General features: G+C 58.3%; 12 protein-coding genes across 12 annotated transcripts; 11 read left to right on the forward strand and 1 right to left on the reverse strand.

Annotated features, from left to right (window-relative positions):
* Nucleotides 1-90: 90 nt before the first annotated feature.
* On the reverse strand, nucleotides 91-1,704 carry TRAVEDRAFT_163435 (Aminomethyltransferase folate-binding domain-containing protein; the record flags this gene model as incomplete). The annotated part of the gene is made up of 5 exons (XM_008037474.1): nucleotides 91-683; nucleotides 736-847; nucleotides 902-1,045; nucleotides 1,098-1,467; nucleotides 1,522-1,704. 5 exons carry the CDS (start codon nucleotides 1,702-1,704, stop codon nucleotides 365-367), a joined length of 1,128 nt encoding a protein of 375 aa, XP_008035665.1. The 3' UTR covers nucleotides 91-364.
* Nucleotides 1,705-1,850: 146 nt separating this feature from the next.
* TRAVEDRAFT_144022 (uncharacterized protein) lies at nucleotides 1,851-2,253 on the forward strand. The gene is made up of 2 exons (XM_008037475.1): nucleotides 1,851-2,041; nucleotides 2,109-2,253. Exons 1-2 carry the CDS (start codon nucleotides 1,868-1,870, stop codon nucleotides 2,205-2,207), a joined length of 273 nt encoding a protein of 90 aa, XP_008035666.1. The 5' UTR covers nucleotides 1,851-1,867; the 3' UTR covers nucleotides 2,208-2,253.
* A 608-nt stretch (nucleotides 2,254-2,861) lies between these two features.
* Nucleotides 2,862-4,207, forward strand: TRAVEDRAFT_63435 (uncharacterized protein; the record flags this gene model as incomplete). The annotated part of the gene is made up of 4 exons (XM_008037476.1): nucleotides 2,862-3,049; nucleotides 3,109-3,550; nucleotides 3,615-3,758; nucleotides 3,810-4,207. 4 exons carry the CDS (start codon nucleotides 2,862-2,864, stop codon nucleotides 4,038-4,040), a joined length of 1,005 nt encoding a protein of 334 aa, XP_008035667.1. The 3' UTR covers nucleotides 4,041-4,207.
* A 443-nt stretch (nucleotides 4,208-4,650) lies between these two features.
* On the forward strand, nucleotides 4,651-5,568 carry TRAVEDRAFT_117926 (glutathione S-transferase C-terminal-like protein; the record flags this gene model as incomplete). The annotated part of the gene is made up of 5 exons (XM_008037477.1): nucleotides 4,651-4,751; nucleotides 4,816-5,053; nucleotides 5,119-5,200; nucleotides 5,258-5,436; nucleotides 5,506-5,568. The coding sequence occupies 5 exons, from the start codon at nucleotides 4,651-4,653 to the stop codon at nucleotides 5,566-5,568; spliced, it is 663 nt and encodes a 220-aa protein (XP_008035668.1).
* Nucleotides 5,569-6,292: 724 nt separating this feature from the next.
* Nucleotides 6,293-8,431, forward strand: TRAVEDRAFT_163442 (MT-A70-domain-containing protein; the record flags this gene model as incomplete). Its single annotated transcript, XM_008037478.1, has 6 exons — nucleotides 6,293-6,835; nucleotides 6,889-7,368; nucleotides 7,424-7,531; nucleotides 7,587-8,032; nucleotides 8,092-8,166; nucleotides 8,230-8,431. The coding sequence occupies 6 exons, from the start codon at nucleotides 6,293-6,295 to the stop codon at nucleotides 8,276-8,278; spliced, it is 1,701 nt and encodes a 566-aa protein (XP_008035669.1). The 3' UTR covers nucleotides 8,279-8,431.
* Nucleotides 8,432-8,845: 414 nt separating this feature from the next.
* TRAVEDRAFT_57043 (uncharacterized protein) lies at nucleotides 8,846-10,845 on the forward strand. Its single transcript, XM_008037001.1, has one exon. The coding sequence runs from the start codon at nucleotides 9,441-9,443 to the stop codon at nucleotides 10,716-10,718; it is 1,278 nt and encodes a 425-aa protein (XP_008035192.1). The 5' UTR covers nucleotides 8,846-9,440; the 3' UTR covers nucleotides 10,719-10,845.
* Nucleotides 10,846-10,972: 127 nt separating this feature from the next.
* On the forward strand, nucleotides 10,973-11,362 carry TRAVEDRAFT_96153 (uncharacterized protein; the record flags this gene model as incomplete). The annotated part of the gene is made up of 1 exon (XM_008037479.1): nucleotides 10,973-11,362. A coding segment is annotated over one exon (390 nt), but the record flags the coding sequence as incomplete, so codon positions are not given.
* Nucleotides 11,363-11,824: 462 nt separating this feature from the next.
* On the forward strand, nucleotides 11,825-12,187 carry TRAVEDRAFT_93877 (uncharacterized protein; the record flags this gene model as incomplete). Its single annotated transcript, XM_008037480.1, has 1 exon — nucleotides 11,825-12,187. A coding segment is annotated over one exon (363 nt), but the record flags the coding sequence as incomplete, so codon positions are not given.
* Nucleotides 12,188-13,501: 1,314 nt separating this feature from the next.
* Nucleotides 13,502-13,990, forward strand: TRAVEDRAFT_95823 (uncharacterized protein; the record flags this gene model as incomplete). The annotated part of the gene is made up of 1 exon (XM_008037481.1): nucleotides 13,502-13,990. A coding segment is annotated over one exon (489 nt), but the record flags the coding sequence as incomplete, so codon positions are not given.
* A 639-nt stretch (nucleotides 13,991-14,629) lies between these two features.
* On the forward strand, nucleotides 14,630-14,881 carry TRAVEDRAFT_101405 (uncharacterized protein; the record flags this gene model as incomplete). The annotated part of the gene is made up of 1 exon (XM_008037482.1): nucleotides 14,630-14,881. A coding segment is annotated over one exon (252 nt), but the record flags the coding sequence as incomplete, so codon positions are not given.
* Nucleotides 14,882-15,097: 216 nt separating this feature from the next.
* Nucleotides 15,098-15,925, forward strand: TRAVEDRAFT_27317 (uncharacterized protein). The gene is made up of 2 exons (XM_008036644.1): nucleotides 15,098-15,451; nucleotides 15,515-15,925. The coding sequence occupies exons 1-2, from the start codon at nucleotides 15,252-15,254 to the stop codon at nucleotides 15,855-15,857; spliced, it is 543 nt and encodes a 180-aa protein (XP_008034835.1). The 5' UTR covers nucleotides 15,098-15,251; the 3' UTR covers nucleotides 15,858-15,925.
* A 312-nt stretch (nucleotides 15,926-16,237) lies between these two features.
* TRAVEDRAFT_35301 (NAD-P-binding protein) lies at nucleotides 16,238-17,307 on the forward strand (the record flags this gene model as incomplete). Its single annotated transcript, XM_008036733.1, has 4 exons — nucleotides 16,238-16,626; nucleotides 16,689-16,737; nucleotides 16,788-17,149; nucleotides 17,205-17,307. The coding sequence occupies 4 exons, from the start codon at nucleotides 16,238-16,240 to the stop codon at nucleotides 17,305-17,307; spliced, it is 903 nt and encodes a 300-aa protein (XP_008034924.1).
* Nucleotides 17,308-18,888: the final 1,581 nt, after the last annotated feature.

Below are 18,888 nucleotides of genomic sequence, written 5' to 3' on the forward strand. Positions count from 1 at the left end.
GCCATACGCAGTATTGACGCAATCCTCAGCTGGAGCGTGAAAGAGGCGGCTTACAAGGCTGTATATCCTCTTGCGCGGCCTACTTGGAAAGACTTCACCTTCTACTCGCTTTCCGCCGACGGCCTTCGAAAGCCCATGCTGGAGTACCATACGCACGACCTTGCTGCGCGTCTGTGGACGATCCATACCTCTGTGAGCCACGACGGCGAATATGTATTTGCAACAGTCCTCATTGAGGCACCATAATCCGCGCCATCTTTGAACGTGTTCTTCCAAGGCGTGCTTATTCGATGAATGGGATGCGATATATTAACCACCAAAAGGCTGGTAAGAACATACAATACATTACTGCTGCTAGAGAACTTCACTCCTGTACGTCCTCGCTTTGCTCGGATTCCGTGGGCGGCTGAGGCCACCAATCCGGCCAGTATGGGGTGACGCCCCATTCCTGTCCCGCGCCGTTGGTCAGAGAAAACCGCGCCCGCCCTTGCTCGACCGCCTCTACCTGCTCGAGGCGGAGGAGTGCAAGACCGACCCCACGCGTCGAACTGAGCAACTTCCCCGTTCCTCGCGGCCGTGGTCGAGGTGTACTATCGTCACCACTCTGTACAGCGTGGGGGCGAATTTCCAGCTGAGGTTCCACGCTAGGGGACTCGTCGGGCAACCTATCCAACTCAGTCAACCTGGCGAGCAATCAGTCCCTACTTCCCTCGTAGATGTGATGTGCACACATACGTTATGTCCGGTTTGTGAAGCGCGACCGGCAGAATGCGCTTGCGGAGCTGTCCTGTGTGGTATGTTCGAACTGTGAGCTCCTGGCCAACATAGCAGCCCTTGCGGAAGTCAACTAGGTAGCGGTGTGAGCAACATGATATCGGCTGAGCGGGCGGAATGCACGTACGTCCACCCATTATGTCCAGATTGGAGTCCATAGGGAAGGCGTGCGCGGGCGGGATATCGTCCACGCCTTCAGGAACACCGTGCAAGATGCGATGCAGAAGGTAGTCGTCCGTCAGGGCCACGTCGTGCGTCGATGCTTCCTGCGCTGCGCTTCGTGAAGCCAAGCGGTAAGCGGCGCATGATAACTGACCACTTACGACGTTCGCCCTTCCGCACCAGCAACCGGTGCCCCATTCCCACCGCTCTCCTATCGCGCAAGACCCCCGGTGCGGACCCCCATGGCCACTCCCCGTCTTGGCTCCATGCTGGCTCTATCACGCCGCTGCGCGCGAACTCCCATTGCCGAGCGGTCTCCCAGCTCTTCTCCGTCTCGGAGCCCCAGGCGGACCATACGTCATACTCTTCCGAGACATCCCGCAGCTTGACTTTCGAGCGAAGAACATGACGCTTGAGTACGGGGAGGATTGGAGGCGCCTCGGATGGACGACCATCGTACTCGACTAGATATCCCGTGCGGCCGGTGGGCGTGGTGTGCGCGTAGATGAAGATGTCATGCAGAACTCTCCCCTGTGCGCATCAGCGGTTGGTAGTTGTTCTTCTCAGATGAGGCGCACGACACACCTGGGCATGAAGGAAGGCAGAGTAGAAATGACTGTGTGGGTGTCGCGGAAGGGACGCGGCCGTCAAGCCATTCAGAAACTCTGCAGCTTGGGAGCCAGTGATTGAGAGAACCGCCCTATGTGGTACAGGCGCGACCGTGGGTGTCGTTCGAAGAAGTGAGCGCAAGACGGGAGGCAGCGGCATGTTGTGCGCGGAGGCTGCTGGTACGCGTCGTGGAGAACGAGTGGATGAGTGAGCGAACGAGACGTCGAAAGCCGACGAAATCGGAGTGGGCGGGGAACGCCAGTCGGGACGGCGGAGTCGGCGCCTTCGGACCGCCTGCCCTCCTTGACCGCTCTCCACATCCATGTCGTCCTCCTGCTCGCACCTCCTAAATGCGCTCAAGGACTGCCTCCTCCACTCCGACTGTGTGATGAAGCAGGGGCATCTGCCGTCGGAATGCCTCAAGGAGCACTTGAATGAGCTCCCGGAAGAGTGCAAGTCGCTCCGGCAGGCGACGTTCGAGTGCAAGCGGGGCATGGTACGCTTTTCTGCTCTACAGCTTATACATGGCATCGTAACCGACACTCGCCTATCCAACCATCCAGCTCGACATGAGGAAACGCTTCCGCGGGAACAATGTTGACCTCCCGCCGCCACCGCCGAAGAATCGCGAACAACCAACACCTCCTGCACCTTCAACATAACGCCAGTCATATGGCTATGTACCCTGTCTACCTCGCAGCATCTACTATTACCACATCTACACCCACCTTACGCAAACGCGTGCGTTGTTGGTCCATGAACGCCGCGAGGCAGAATTGTACAGTTTGAGAGTTTGGAGAGTTCGGACATGGGCGCGGTTTTCCGCTCTGGTAAGTGTGGCATCCTGGCGCGTATCTGCAACCCCCGTATTTACTCCTGCGGGATCACAGATACTGTATTGAACTCGTATTCTTCACCCACGTTCTATCAATGGCACCACTGCTCAAGACTACTGCGCTAACGGCAGAAGACGCTGCGAAGACCTGAGAAGTTGACTAGCTCACCTGGCGCTTCGATTGCGTCGACGGAAACCTAGTGCTTGAGCGGGCTTGAGCGTGCACAGCCCGCCAAGTAGCGACGCGCACTCGTTCCTCGACGCCGTCATAGCCTAAATTGATGGATGACTATCGTCAGAGCCAAGAGACGCCCTCGCCTCGTGCGTTCCTGCTCCACCCAACGCTGTTCACAGTTCTTGGATGGCTCCACAGCTCCCTCCTACAAAGAGCTCTGAATTGTGGTACCCAGGAACGCCGTTTCATCTGAGCTTATACCCCCCACGTCTGTACTTCTAACCACGACTTCTAGCCACGAACACCATGACTTCTCGAATCGCCGCCCTATTCATCCTCATCGCGCTGTTCCCTCGCCGTGCCGCTACCGCAGTAGTACGATCACCTTCTTCGCACCACGCTCCCCGCGCAATCACAAGTAAAGCCGGCCTAGGCTGGGCGAACGGCAACGCTAATGACATAACGCAATACCTCAGCACCGGTAAGGTGCAATGGTAAGCAAACAACCGCGAAGCCACACACGCGCTTCTATCTCACCTTTGCATTGTCACAGGTACTACACCTGGAGCCCAGAACCGGTCCAGACGGACATTGAGTTCGTGCCCATGCTCTGGGGGCTGAAGCAGGCCAACGACTGGGACAGCAACATCAACAACACCATCGCCGCGCAGCACGTCACGAGCCTCCTCGGGTTCAACGAGCCCGAGATCGAGGGCCAGTCGAACCTCTCGCCCGCCGACGGCGCCACGCAGTGGAAGGCGCACATCGAGCCGCTCAAGGGGCTGAACGTCCGGCTCGGGGCCCCCGCGCCCAGCGGCTCGCCGACGGGCAAGCAGTGGATCACGGACTGGCTGAGCGCGTGCGACGGCGGGTGCACGGTCGACTTCATGCCGCTGCACTGGTACGACGTGAACTCGACGGCGTTCATGGAGTACCTGGAGGACTACCACGATACGTTCCAGAAGCCGATTTGGGTCACCGAGTGGGCGTGTCAGGTTAGTAGGGGTCTTCCGGGGTCGGACTATGTCGAGCGCGTGTGCTGACGCGGCTTTGGTGTAGAACTTCAACCAGGCGGACCGCCAGTGCTCGTCGGATGATATTGTGGGCTTCATGAACGCTACACAGTCGTTCATGGACAGCACCGACTGGGTCGAACGCTACGCGTGGTTCGGCGCTATGGAAAACCTGCAGGGCGTGAACCAGGTGGGAATCTCCCTAGAAGGACGTTATACTAAAATACTGATTTTTAATTAGGAGAACGCGCTGATGTCCACCTCGGGTTCAATCACATCCCTGGGCGAGCAGTACATCGGCGCAGCTAGGCCGAACGTGACTTCCGACTACCAGCCCGGCGTAGTACATGGCGGCTCTGGCGTCGCCGCTCCCACTGGCACGCAAGCGTCGAGTTCACCGGATTCTCAGCGAGCGATCTTGTGGCAGGTGGTCACGCTCGGGACCCTTGCATCGCTTTTCCTCTGTTCATAAAGATGATCAGGGTCGCCTGGCCTTCTATCCTCGCTACTTATACCAGTCATGCGGACCATATAATGCCGACACGCAATGCTCTAAGCTAGAACGTTATCCACCTCGCCGATGTACTTGCAGGATACCCATATAGCTACGAGGACAATATTCGGACGCTTGCAGACATTAATAAACACTTCTTCCTGAGTACTACTTAGTGTGCTTGGTTTCTACATGCTCGGACAGCATACCGATCCCTGGATAACTTACGATGAAGTTACTCAGCGAGGGCGTACCGTTGCTCAGCACTGGCACCGGAGGCGTCCATCGGGGTTCGCATGTGTCAGCAGATAGATGGCGTGGGTCGTGCGGTGAGAGAGACATTTAGTAGCAAGCGTTCGCGGTAATGCTTAGCAATCCACACCAGCTTCGGTGTAGATGACGTGCTCGGCCCACCCGCCCAACCGGCCGCGCGGTCTGGCACTTATGCATCTGTTAGCGTTGCGCGCACACACTCGCCGTGAAAGCAGCATGTGCCGGAACTATATAAGGCGTGGAGATGGACATGGACACTCCAACTCGTCTCCATCCCCTCTTACACCCATCCACAGCAACTTAACACTCACCAACCATGCCCGCCGGACTCTTGCTCTACACCACGGCCACGCCCAACGGCCACAAGGTCTCCGTGTTCCTCGAGGAGCTCAAGGCCGCATACGGCGTCGAATACGAGTACGTTCTCATGACTGCGCCCGCTCGTACTCGCGCATTGCTGATCGACCCGCGCGGTTCACAGTGTCGAGAAGATCGACATCTCGAAGAACACGCAGAAGGAGCCGTGGTTCATCAAGCTGAACCCAAACGGGCGCATCCCCGTGCTCGTCGACCGCAACCGCGACAACTTCACCGTGTTCGAGACGGCCGCGATCCTGCTCTACCTCCAGCAGTTCTACGACAAGGAGAACAAGTTCGGGTTTGACAAGGACAAGGCCCCGAACGACTACAGCGAGCTGCTCCAGTGGATCTTCTTCGCGGTACGCCGCGCGCGCATGTATAGCTTGCGTCTACGTGCCAGTTGCTTACGCGGTTCGTTATGCAGCACGGCGGTGTCGGCCCCATGCAGGGCCAGGCGAACCACTTCAACAAGTACGCGCCGGAGAGCATCCCCTACGCGAAGAAGCGTAAGTCCTCCCGTCAGCGAGACATTGTAAGAAGGAATGCTCACCCGGAGCGCGCAGGCTACACCGAGGAGACCAAGCGTCTCTACGGCGTGCTCGAGATCCGTCTGCAGGACCGCGACTACCTCGTCGGCCCCGGGCGCGGGACCTACAGCATCGCAGACATCAACGTTATTGCCTGGATCCGGTTCCACAAAATTGCGGGCATTGAGTCCCTCGACGAGTGGCCGCGCCTGAAGGTCAGTCCTGAGTTTGCTATCGTGTGAGCTGAAGCGCGAGGAGCTGATCGCACTGCTTCTCGCGTGCAGGACTGGGTCGAGCGTTCCACGGCGCGCCCTGCCTTCCAGGAGGGCGTTACCATCCCCAAGTAAACGAACCCGGAGGTTACGCGGGACTTGGATGGATCTGCTGAATGGGCGGGACTGCCGTCAATGAATGTATCCGAAGTATACTTGTACGAGTCTAAATTATGAGGAGGAATTGTGAACTTGACAGCCTAGCGCGAGCAATATACTTGTACCACTTGTTCTGTGAGTTACAGCGAACTTGGGGCTGCCTGGTGCGATCTATGGTTGTGGTTGTGGTTGTCAGGTTTTGTTTGGGACGGGCGAGCAAATGGAGTGGGGACGCCATTATGATCGAGACTGACATGAACACACCAGTCCGTTGAGTTGTTCTTAATCAATGAGCAGATTGTTCATCGAGGAGGGGCCGCTATTCAAACGACGGATGGTAGATGATGCATGATGCGTGAGATGGCGAAAAAGGATCGTCCCCACGAAGGGGAGTGAGGCTCGAACGGAGCTGAATGCTGAAAAATTGGGAAGGCGGCATTGATGTGGAGGCAGAACACGGAACCCCCTAGTAAAAGGCGAGGGGGTTGTTTCGTTGCACCACCTCCTGCCGCTAGCTGGAGGTTGCGGACGCATCACCACCATAGCGCACTTATGCATTTTGCTTGATTCGCGGGTTACCCATCAAGTGATGAGGTCACGGTCGCGTCGCGTAGCCGCAGAACGAGCGCTTGAGGAGACCGTTCCCTGCCTCCGACTCCCGCGCACCGTCCTCCGTCTGCTCTTGCTCCCGGTCCATGACATGACGGTCGACGACAAACTCAAACTACTAGCCTCTACCGCAATCCAGTCTCTCTTCTCTACTAATGCTGTGACCGCGCCCATCGCGTCTTTCGACCTCCTCACCCGTATCGTCGCCTCGGGTCTTTCCCCACGCAGTCTCTTTCCCGCCGCGGGGCCTACACCCAAACTCCGACTTACCGACCTATCGCGCTTCGAGCGTATCTTGGAGGCGTTATCTGAAAGCTGGGATGGCGGCAAGATCACGCTCTCCAGGGAGGAAACAGATGGCGAGCTCACCGTGATGGAGGTGCTGCTGGGTGCTGCGCGCGAGGGCCCGACACCGCGCGCACAGTCGACACCAGTCGGCAAGAAGAGGAAGCGGCGCGTGGTGGATGAGGACGACGATTCCGCTGCTGAGCGCGCTGCGGAAGAGGAGACACCAGAGCGTGCCGAAGCGTGGAAGCCGCCCCCCAGCACGCTTGAGAGCCTGAACAAGACCGTGAAGGAGGTGTACAATCTGATGCAGCAGGCTACCGCCAAGGGCCGTCTCCTCGCTGAGCAGGTAAGCGCGTCGTTTCCGTCCGTAAAACATGTCTGATACTGCGACTGTCCCAGTTTCGTTCCATCAGCGGTGGCTTTGAGCCGATATGCGCGCAGATAACCAAGGACGAGTGCGCGAAGGCGCGTCGTGCTGCCCTTCCTGAACACAGTCCCTCCAAATCTCTGCCGGTCATATGCGACCGGATCCACTTCCGCCCTCTCCTTCGGCCACACACCGACCCCGGACTGGGACACTGCTCGTACCTGAACACATGTTACTCGGAGCCGACGTACGCCCAGTCGCCGTCGATCCCTCCACTTCCATCGCATCGACAGAGTCAGTACGGAGCACAAGGCCAGGGCCCTGTAAGCCTCCCGAGCGGGCTCGGTGCGGGCGGACGGGGCAAGGAGAAGGCGCCGTGCAGGTACCTGCACTTTGAGGTAGACTGGGATGTCAACGACGGACAAGGCATGGCGGAGCATAGACAGGTTGCGAAGAGGAAGCCTTACAAGCTGCCGCTTGGTTTAGGGCCTGGGGGTAAGGAGATGATGTCGGTATGTTTTGGACCACTACTCTCACCCTGTTCACGGCCTCACCCCGCCGTCCCAGCTCCTCCCACCACAGTGGATCAACTGCGACTTGCGCAGGTTTGACTACTCAGTTCTAGGGAAATTCCATGTCATCATGGCCGACCCACCATGGGACATTCATATGAGCGTATGTACTCCTCTTCGACTAACGCGTCTCACTGCTGACACTCGCACAACTGTAGTTGCCTTACGGAACCATGACGGACGACGAGATGCGCGCGATGCCCATCCCGACGCTCCAAGACGAAGGCCTGCTCTTCCTATGGGTGACCGGGCGCGCGATGGAGGTCGGGCGCGAGTGCATGCGCCACTGGGGGTACACGCGCGTAGACGAGGTCGTGTGGGTGAAGACGAACCAGCTGCAGCGCGTGATCCGCACGGGGCGCACCGGCCACTGGCTGAACCACACGAAGGAGCACATGCTCGTCGGCGTGAAGACGGTCGCGGACGCGGACGGGAACCTCAAGTTCCCCGCGTGGGTGAACCGCGGGCTCGACACGGACGTCGTCGTGAGCGAGGTGCGCGAGACGAGCAGGAAGCCGGACGAGGTGTACGGCATGATCGAGCGCATGTGCCCTGGGGGCCGCAAGATTGAGATCTTCGGGCGGAAGCATAATACGCGGCCTGGGTGAGTGCTGTTGCGAGCTTCGAGCTGATGGGGTTATCCTAATTATGGTGTGGTACTAGGTGGTTGACTCTGGGCAACCAGCTCGGGCCAGACCAAATATACGAGGAGGATCTACGGGTGAGGATCAAGGCAAGGTCAGTCGCATTTTTGCATGCGTAGGAATGACAAAGAGGCTAATGATGAACATCCTCGTGCAGGTATCCGGAAAGACTGCCGAACCCGCCTCCCGACTTGCCCGGACGTTGAATACTGAGGTTGTTCCAGACTCGATCTGCTTTCGTGCTTCCCGGACATGGACCGTAGCTCTGCCGTTGCTCGCTCTCGGACACTCGCTGTACTGACGTGTGATGTGTACCTGTAAGCAAGTTGTGTGTATATCAGCCGCCGGGCTTCCTTGACCATCCACGCTCTCGACAAGATCGAGGCGACCCTCTCGATTCTGGATTCGCAGTTCAGGTGACATCCGAAGCTAACAATGCAACAATTCGTGGGTAAGTGACGCGTTGATCACGTTCACCCTCTGCATGCAGCTGTAGTCAGCAGTAGGTGCTATATCCTAATTCCTAGTCGACGTGCTCCCAACCTACTGTATAAACGTTGCCGCTCATCCTACAGAACATCGCTCGTCCACCAGTACAGGAGCTCGCAAGCTAGATCTCCCGGTCGTTGGAGTAGGGAGGACTAGGCGAGGGAGGACTAGGCGAGGGCAGGGAGGAGGAGCAGGAGAGAGTGCGAGGATGCTTAGTCAGCAGGCGCCGGCAGGGAGAGAGCGATGTATCGAGCCAGAGAGCGCTTCATATTCAGCATCGGGGAGTCACCATCCCCATCTCATCGTCTTCGAGCTTCCGAGTCTGCGAGTCTGAGAGCACCTGAGCTTCCATTCTGAGTCTATCTAGCGCATACGAGGCATCTACGAGTCTTAGCCTGGACTACTCCATCTGGTGACGAGAGCGGTTCTCGACCCAACAACCGTCTGTCATCGACGCACATCGTGGCGAGCACAAGCAAACGCCGAGGAAAAACGGATATCCCGCGAGACTCCAGTGGGAGATTCGTGAAGAAATCAACGATCGCAAGTACATCGGAGGACGAGGTCGATCAGGTCGTCATCCCCGACTTTACAGAACTCGAAGACTCCGAGTTCTCCGCTCCATCATCTATCCCATCGCACATCGTTAGCGCGGTCTCATCTACGCCAGCATCGCCCTTCGCATCGGAAGCCGAAAAGCCAGAGCTGAACTCGAGCGAGCAAACCGGCCAGAGTCATTTCTACGGGTACCCCAACGTCACGTCAGACAACCTCGGCGACGTCAGCAACGTGCTCGAAGAAGAACTACGCAGGCGCGAGCGAGCGGAAACAAACACAACCGACCGCACGGTGACCAGTGCTCGAGCGTCGCCGATCACGATGGCGGGAGTCAATCCCAACATCACCCGACCGCTCTTCGGAGGGGACGAGAACCCGAAACAGTTCTGGAACGACGTCGAGGAGTACCTAGAAGGGTGTGAGGAGGGAGCGAAGTGCAAGAGAGTGGCGAGGCTGTGGAGGGCGGACTCGGCGGCGGACGTGTGGTATGAGGACCTGGAGGAGACGACGAAGACGAGCTGGTCAAGCCTGAGGGAGGCATTTCACGAGAAGTGGAACAAGAAAGGCAAGCACACACTGTCGGAAACCACCCTCCTCGAGCTCTTGCAGCAAGACTCGCCGACTGATCAGGAGATGGTCGAGTTTACGATCACGAGCGGCAAGCCGGTTCCGAGACTTCTCAGCTGGTGGAGGAAGACGAACAACTTGATCCTCACGCACCGCATTCCAGACTCGCTCGCGGAGAGGTTCCGCGCGAACCTCAAAGCGACCGTGCTGCGGGAAGCCCTACCGGTGGTTAGCGATTGGAAGGAGTTCGACGCCGCCATCCAAGCCGTCAACATTGTCAAGCTCAAGGAGCGCGTCGCGCTCTTCGCGACACCGACGCGCGAGACCGGGCAGGAGAAGGAGAAGAAGGGTACGGCGACGCAAGGGGACCAGGGAGCGCGCGCGAGTGTCTCGGTGGAGGACCTCATACGCGCCGCGCAAGCCCTCAACGTGGGAGGCACGCACCCGGTGAGCTACGTCCAAGCTCCCGCTTCGTACTATGCACAGGCGGCGGCGCCGCGTTGGACCGGACCTCCACTCAACGCGGTGCGCGCAAGACCTCAAATAGCCGCCGCACCCAAGCTACCGCCGGAACAGCGTATCGTCGTCATCAGACAGAACGCGCTCGCGCCCCAGCCGAACACGGAGGAAGGGCGAGCAGTGTATGAGAAGCAGAAGGCCGAGTGGCACACCAAATGGCCCAGCAGCGACAGACCCAACGAGTACCGGCCGTACCCGTTGACTCCGGGGACGCTCCCCGTCGCGTCGAGCGAATGCTGGAAGTGTGGGCAGCGCCGCCACGTGTCAGACGGCGAGTGCAAAGGCCCGTACGTGCCAGACCTGGAGAACGCCTGGCGCGTCACCGCGGGGCTCGTGGAAGGCGACGTAAAGCGGATGCCAAGAGCAGCGCCGGTGCAGATGGTTGGAGAAGGGTACAGCGCGGACACGTATGGGCAGGTGGTCGGACAGGTTTTCTATAACGGACAATGGGTCCCGTTCGTGCAAGGAGGGGGTAACGGGATCGACCTTGGGCAAGAGCAGGGAAAAGACTAGGGGCCGCATGTTCGTCGGATCCGACGGCGGCCCCAAGGCTTGATCCTAATCCTACAGCGCAGGTCCCCGAGCGAAGTTCGCCAGCGTTCGGGGACAAGGAACGTGCGAGCCGAAACGACGAAGTCATAGAACATACAGTGGTTGTCTCAAGGACGGACTCTGATAGTGTTAGCAGCACGGATGTACAGAACGCAGAATCGAATGATACGGTGTGCCTGTACTCGGTGAATGCAGTCGCAGAAGGCTCGCACGAAGCCCAGCCGTTCATATATCATGTCACGGTCAGAAACCCCGAGACAGGAACGGCAGTACGAATCAAAGGGCTCATAGATGATGGAGCCATGGTCAACGTAGTCGATGCAGACCTATGGCCCCAACTCGTGAACCGCCTAGGGGACGCACGCGCGTCCGCACGTAATCTGAGGATGGCGAATGGGCACGTCGTGGCATCGCAAGGAAGGTGGACGGGAGAGTTCGACTTCGAAGGTGTCAACGTGAGGAGTTCGTTCGAAATCTTTCCGAGCAAAGGCGCATGGTCGTTTTTGATTGGGAAACCAATGTTAGAAGCTCTTCGAGCACAACATGACTATGAAGCAGACACGATACGAGTGCGAGGGGGAGGACGCAGCGCGGTGGTGCACAACCAGCGTGGGAACACGTGGGGGGATAGGGCGCTAAAAGCGAAAGGGCTCGTGTGCACCGTTGACGCCAAAATGTGTCTGCTTCCCACCTCGACTCACGCATCTCAGCTTGCATCTACACCGAGCACAAACTCCGAGCTGATAGAACCCGAGACAGCGCCGACACGAGATGAGGAACACAACGAGACCATCGAAGACGTCCCAGATCAAGAAGAGAGCAGTACACATACGACAGAGAACACGACCGTCAGCACTGACCAACAAGACGACAAGACGAGAAGTACCAGCACGCAAGACCAACAAGCGAGTGGAGACGAAGACAAGAAACACGCAAGTACAAGCAGCAACGAAGGGACAGAGTGGTACATTGGACCGGATGCGACGGTGCTTGAAGGCGCACTAAGCGAGCTATATGAATTCCCGGTAAACGCAGTACATGATGCGACAGACAATGCTAACAACATCTACACTAGAACGACAGAACCATTCAAGAAGGAGCGGGTGCAAGCAATAGTCGATGCAGTACAAATCGGCGACGACCTCAGTGCAGAAGAACGCGCGCGCGTCCAGCAACTCATACGAGAATACGCCGATTGCTTTGCGCTATCAATAAAAGAGGTTACCCCGATACCAGGTGCGGTCCATACCTTGAACGTGCCGCCAGACGCTACCTTTTCGAAAAGGGTACACCAGAAGCCGCTAACGCCGCCGCAACGAGCGTACGTTCACAAGAAGATCGATGAATTGATCGAAGCCGGGGCGATCGAACCATGCTCGCCCAGCGAAGTCAAATGCATCGCGCCGATCACGCTGGCGCACAAGGCCCACGAAGGAGCGGGACTGACGATGGAAGAGCTGCGAAGGCGCGTCAACGAGGAGTGCGAAGCAGCAGACCTACCAAACCCGTTCAACGTTCCCAAGCGGCCCGACGGCGAGCAACGGATCATCGAGCCGCCGCCAACGGACAGGAAATGGCGCATATGTCAAAACTTCGGTGAGATCAACAAAGTCACAGAGATCGCTCCGATGCCGCAAGGAGACATCCGTCAGAAGCAACAAAACCTAAGCGGACACAGGTGGGTGTGCACGTTCGACTTCGCGTCCGGATTCTACGCTGTCGTACTCGCAGAAGAATCAAGAGCATACGCATGCTTCTACGTCGAAGGGCGGGGATACCTAAGATGCGTTAAGATGCCGTTCGGGCTCACAGGGGCTCCAGCAACGTTCGCATATCAAACGGCCCTGCACCTACACGATCTGCTCATAGACGACACCATGGAGCTCTTCGTGGACGACGGAGGCACCGCAGGCGACGACTTTGAGGAACTTCTCGGGAAACTCAGAAAAATCCTCGATCGTATCCGCGAATGTGGACTGTCGCTCTCACCCACAAAATGCCACTGGTTCATGACAGAGGCCGTGTTTGCGGGAGCGTTAGTCGGACCAAATGGGGTTACGCCAGACAGAGCTAAGTTGACAGCAGTCGTCGACTGGAAGAGACCAGAGGATGCGCTAAACCTAGGATCATTTCTAGGTCTCACAAGTCACTTCCGAGACCTCATCAAGGACTACGCTCGGATAGAGGCACCTCTGCGAGACCTACTACGCGACGTACACATCCCAAAGGGTGCACAAAAGGGGCTGTATCGAAGGGCCATGCAGAACTACAAGCTCGGCGAGCTATGGAAGCCACAACATGACGAGGCGTTCCTCAAGCTCAAGACCATCCTCACGTCGGACCCGGTGCTACATAGGCCAGACTGGGACGGACGGCCGTTCATCGTCACCACCGACGGTTCCAAGGACGGGTTCGGAGCGGTACTAGCGCAGAGGTTCAACGACGTGCTCCCGAGTGGGAAAGTCGTGCGCCGAACGCACCCGATTGCGTTCGCGTCGAAGCGAACATCAAGAACGGAAGAGAAGTACCACTCGTTCATATCAGAGTTCGCTGCACTGAAGTTCGGGCTAGACAAGTTCACAGACGTGATTTGGGGATTCCCGGTGGAAATCGAAACCGACTGCAAAGCCCTCAAGGATGTACTATCCAACGACAAGTTATCCAGCACCCACGCGAGATGGCGCGATGGCATCCTTGCGCATCAAATCGTGGACGTCCGTCACATACCAGGGAAGTTGAACACGGTAGCGGACGGACTCAGCCGCGTTGGCGAGAACGCCGAACGGGTCGACGGAGACGGCAGCGAGTGGACAGTATCTGAAGACTGGGAATCCAACACGGGTCTAGTGAACGACATCTTCCAGGTGACTGACAGCTCATCCGTCGACGACATCGTTGACAAACTGCTGCACAGGTTCCGAGAGGAACCCCTGTTCGTCGAGGTCATCCACGCTATCATGAACACGACCGCTACAACAGACGAACGCAAAGCGAAACGTGCGAAGCACCGAGCGGAGCAGTACTCAATCGAGGAAGGGAAGCTATGGCGAACCAAAGGGGGCGCGAAGGCACGGGCAAGAGCACGCGTCGAGTGCATCACAAGAGCTGAAGCGGTCGAACATGCGAGAGAACAACACACGCAACACGGTCATTGGGGACGTGACGCGATCAAGATCGCCATGTTGGATAAGTTCTGGAGCCCCAAGTTGGACGCATCCATTATGGACGGGATAGAACATTGCGCTAAGTGCAAAAATTTCGGCGCCACACATCTACACTCACTGTTAGACCCCATTACCAGACGTCATCCATTCGAGCTACTGGTCGGCGACTATCTGTCACTACCAGATGGCAAGGGAGGGTTCAAGAACGTCGGGGTCTACCTAGATACGTTCTCCCAGCACGTGTGGGCATTCAAGCTCAAGACGGCGGGCACGGCGAAGACGACCAACGACGCACTGCGACAGATCTTCCACGGATTTGTACCGCCGGAAACGTTCATGACGGATGGCGGCAAGCATTTCGACAATCAAGATGTGCGAGACTTCTGTCAACAATGGAACGTCAAAACGCAAGTGGTCGCAGCTTATGCACCGTGGGTCAACGGACTCGTCGAAGGCACTAACAAGCTCCTGCTGCACGTTCTGAAGCGCTTATGCGCTCCAGACGTCGGAGAGGAAGACTGGGATGCCGATGTCACGCAAGAAGACTGGGACAGCCTACCACGGAACTGGCCGGAGCATCTGGACACTGCGGTGAAGTGTCTCAACTACAGGATATTGCCTGCGCTGAAGTTTTCGCCCAAGGAACTGCTACTAGGCAAGGTGGTCAACACGCCTAACACACCTGTCGACATAGCCCAGCAGCCGACTACCGCCAACGATGTTGCCATACATGTTGCGTACGTGGCGCAACAGCACCTGGACGGGTACGACGAAGCGGTAAGGCACGCTATCAAGAGGAAGAAAGCGTTCGACAAGCGCGTACTGGGATCACACGCGGGCGAACGTGTTTTCAAGCCGGGTGTCCTAGTCCAAGTATACCGCAACGATCTAGACTACACATTCAAATCCGAACGCAAGCTTCTTCCCAAATGGTCAAGACCTTACCGGGTGGTACGTCGTATACAGAATTCGTACGAACTGGCTACGCTAGGAGACGTACAGATCAAGGGGCTCTACCATGCACGGCGGCTGCGCGAATTCATCCCAAGGCCAGGAACCGAGCTGGCGAGAGCAGAGAACGAACGTCAGCGACACGAGCCGACGGCGGACACGGCTGTTAGTGCGCAGGAAGGAGGGACAAGCGCGCACGCTTAGCGTCCATCTATCAGGCAACCAGCTAAGTCCTTTTCCATCACATTTTCTGTACCAATACGCGAGCGTGCGAGGCTCCGCCGCTCGGACAACAAAAACAACACATCCCGGAGACTGCGATCCCCAACGATTCCCTTCACCCACATTCACTACGCTCATCACCACCTGTCTTTACCAGATGAACCCCTTTGGCGCACTCTACCCGCCCGTACGCTCCCCTCGCACCATCGCCGTCCAGTACGTCAGCTGCGCGGTGCACCCGGGAGGTCTCTCCATCTTCGAGTTGAAGGAAGGCGAAGATCCGAGAGAGGCCATCGGTGTCGGCGATGACCTGACATTGTCGATCAAGAAACTCTCCAACGGACTCATGGTCGCCCTGTCAGTCAAGATAACCGGGATCAGGGTTATGGAACCCAACGCGGTTGAGTTCCTCGCATACCGCAAGTCGTCCGTCACCGGGGAGACGCGCTCCCGCTACGTGTTGCTCCAGGTCCAAAGGGAGTACGCGCGACTTGGAAGGTGGCCGGTGTGGAGTTTCCTCTGGAGCATGCCTTGGCGAGTGGCGACCATCCCCTACCCCGGTGTGTGGGCGTCGCAACTGCGCAGTCAAGTACGCCCCCCGTTGTCCATCAGGCGCTTCTTCGAGCCCGAAAGCCCAGACGTCCGCGAGATCCGTGCTCTCCTGGCGCAATACCCGAACGAGTTCACCATCGAGGTCCTCACGGAAGACGGGTACATCCACGAGGTGGCGATGGACGGCAGCGACGCGGACGTCGCCGTTTAGAGGGGGCCGCATGGAGTAGGGAGGACTAGGCGAGGGAGGACTAGGCGAGGGCAGGGAGGAGGAGCAGGAGAGAGTGCGAGGATGCTTAGTCAGCAGGCGCCGGCAGGGAGAGAGCGATGTATCGAGCCAGAGAGCGCTTCATATTCAGCATCGGGGAGTCACCATCCCCATCTCATCGTCTTCGAGCTTCCGAGTCTGCGAGTCTGAGAGCACCTGAGCTTCCATTCTGAGTCTATCTAGCGCATACGAGGCATCTACGAGTCTTAGCCTGGACTACTCCATCGTGCAGTAAGCTCCCTTCCTACGTATACTTACACGCTGATACAACGCCAGAGGTAAATTGCAACCCACTCATTCGTGTGCCCACAAACTCTCCAAGCATGCCAACCATCCTCATCACCGGTGCCTCAGGCAGAACCTCCGGGTTCGTCATCCGCGCGCTCCTCCAAGCGACCAACTACGTGCAGCCGTCCGACCTGCGCCTCTTCGTGCGCTCCCACGAGTCCGCGAAACGCCTCCAGGAGCGCTTCCCGCAGCTCGCGGACGCGGTGTACACCGTCGGGGACCTCCTTGAGGCGCACACGCTCCCGCCCGCGCTCGCGGGCGTCGACACCGTGTTCCACAACGGGCCCGCGTTCCACGCGCTCGAGTCTGCGATGGGCATCGCGCTCATCGACGCGGCCGCGCAGGCGGGCGTAAGGCACTTTGTGTACTGCAGTGTGCTGTTCCCTGTGATCTCGAAGATGCTGAACCATAAGGCGAAGCTCGCGTGAGTGGGCGCAGGCGCCTGTATGTGCACGGGTGGACGTCGGTCTGATTCTTCTGGGGCAGCGTCGAGGAACACCTTGTCGAGTCCGGGCTGAGCTACACCATCCTGCAGGTGCGTCCAGCCATCTGCCCGCTCCTTTCTCGAGCTGACATGCACCCCAGCCGTCATCGTTCATGCAGAACATCGACCTACAGCAGGTCATGTCCACCGGCACGATCAAAGCGCTCTACTCCCCCACGACCCTGCAGGGCTACCTCGACCTCGACGACCTTGCGCGCGTAGCACGTCTGGCGATCCTCGATCCAGAGGCGCACGGGCGCGCGCGCTACGAGCTCGTCGGCGAGAACTGCACATACGAGGATGTCGCAAAGGAGATCGAGAAGCAGACGGGCAGGGAGATCCGTATAGAGCGCATTCCGCGCGAGGAGGTCGCGCGGCGGGGCGGGACGCACATCAGCGCTAGCCTGGAGAACGCGTATGCTGTTGAGGGGCTGGACAGGATGTTATACTATTATGACAAGAGGTGAGCTCGTAGGTGTCTCGATGTCTTGTAGAGGTACTGATGCAGGTGGATGTAGGGGCATCCCAGGGAACTCCAACACGGTCAAGTGGATCCTGGACAGGAAGCCGACGTCCTGGGCGGATCGTATTCGTCGCGACCTCAAAGATATTCAGTCTTGAGGATATGGAACTTAGCGTCGCGCTACTGAAGGTCTCCCAGCCCAGCCCATCTCAAAGCTGCCGTGTATATATTTTCATTAGGGAGAGGTCCATTGCAGAACAGTCTTCGTAAAGAAAGCAGCAAGAAACATTGGGAATCGATCACACATCCACGAAGTCGCCCTCTTCTTCATCCCAACCTAGCGTCGCCGGGTCGATGCTCATGTGCCGGAGCATCGTGCCCAGCGTATGTTGCATCGCCGGCGGAGCCTCTTCCTCTTCTTCTGCAGCCTCCTCCACGCCCCTGTCCGTCCTAGCCTTCTTCGGCGCGTGCTCGTCGTCGTATCCCCAGCCAGGCTCGAAGCCCCTCTTCTCCCCAGTCTTCGCGCCCCAGAAGTCGCCTCCGTCCGAGGACCAGCCACCCTTGCTCAGTCCGGCAGCCGCATCGGTCCCCGGGTCGAGGTCCTTGACGTAGTCCCACACCGCCCACGCGACCTCGCGTCCGGCGGTCGTCCACTTCGTCACGAGGCGCTCGAGCTCGTCGCCCTGGTCCTCCTTGCCCGAGTTCCGGATCCGGATCGCCTGCTTCAGCGTCTGCAACTTGCCCTGCAGCGCCTGGATCGTCGGCGTCGCTTTTGCGGACGAGAACAGCGCGCCCGGGGCGGGCGCGGCCGTGCTACAGCCCACAAGCGGGGATTTGAACTGTTTCGCTGCGTTGACCGTGCGATCCTTGTTCGCCGAGTTGGGGTCAGGTCTGGCCGAGTGGTCCTTGCTCCCCGTGGTGCGTTCTGCTCTGACGTTGGCTGTCTCGTGCGGAGAGATGATCATTGCGTCGTCGGCCGCGGCTTTGCGCAGTGGGGGTGGCATGAGTACGCGCCCGGTAGCGTAGACGGCGTGTAGGCCGCCTTGCACTAAGGGTCCTTTGATCACGGGTGAGCGGAACGGTGCTGCAAGCTTCTTGTGCTGCTTCGCCACGGAGGCCTGGGTAAGGCGCTTCGGCTGGGGTGACTCGGTAGGCATCGCCAGCGACTCAATTTTCTGTCAAAATAGTCAGCGTCGCGTCTAAACCACGTAGGCGGAAACGCTGACACGTACCACTCGTTTCGTCGACTTCTCCTCTTCGAGTATGACCTCCGAGCCGTCCAGGGATGGAGCAGAGCGCTTAAGTGAGCCATGGTCGGCGCTGGCATTGTTGGTATCCCCAGCGGACTTGCGTGTCTCCAGCTCTTCGAGATAGGACTGGCGAACGTCCACAGTAGGAGGGCTGGAAGAAGGAGGGGTAACATCAAAGTCCCTTGGCGGCGACGAGGAAAAGATATACGGAGGGCTTGACGATGCGGGAGGAGAGGATGGGGGTAGGTCGAGATACGCATCAGCAAACTCCGGAATGTCTTCTGCGATAGTCGTGGCCTCCGCTACGTCGAGGTCGTGAAATTCCATCGGGTCGACCTCCATGACGACATCTTCTGAAGGACCGACGGGCAAGAGCGTCGCAGAGTCATCGCTGGCCACAAGATGAGTGGTCTCTACCTCCACCTCCATCTTGGTATCTGGGATGGGCGAACATTCGCGAGACTGCGGCGCCGGAGAGACCACTTCAGC

The sequence above is a fragment of the Trametes versicolor genome (assembly GCF_000271585.1).
Source record: "Trametes versicolor FP-101664 SS1 unplaced genomic scaffold TRAVEscaffold_3, whole genome shotgun sequence".
Lineage (NCBI taxonomy): Eukaryota > Fungi > Basidiomycota > Agaricomycetes > Polyporales > Polyporaceae > Trametes > Trametes versicolor.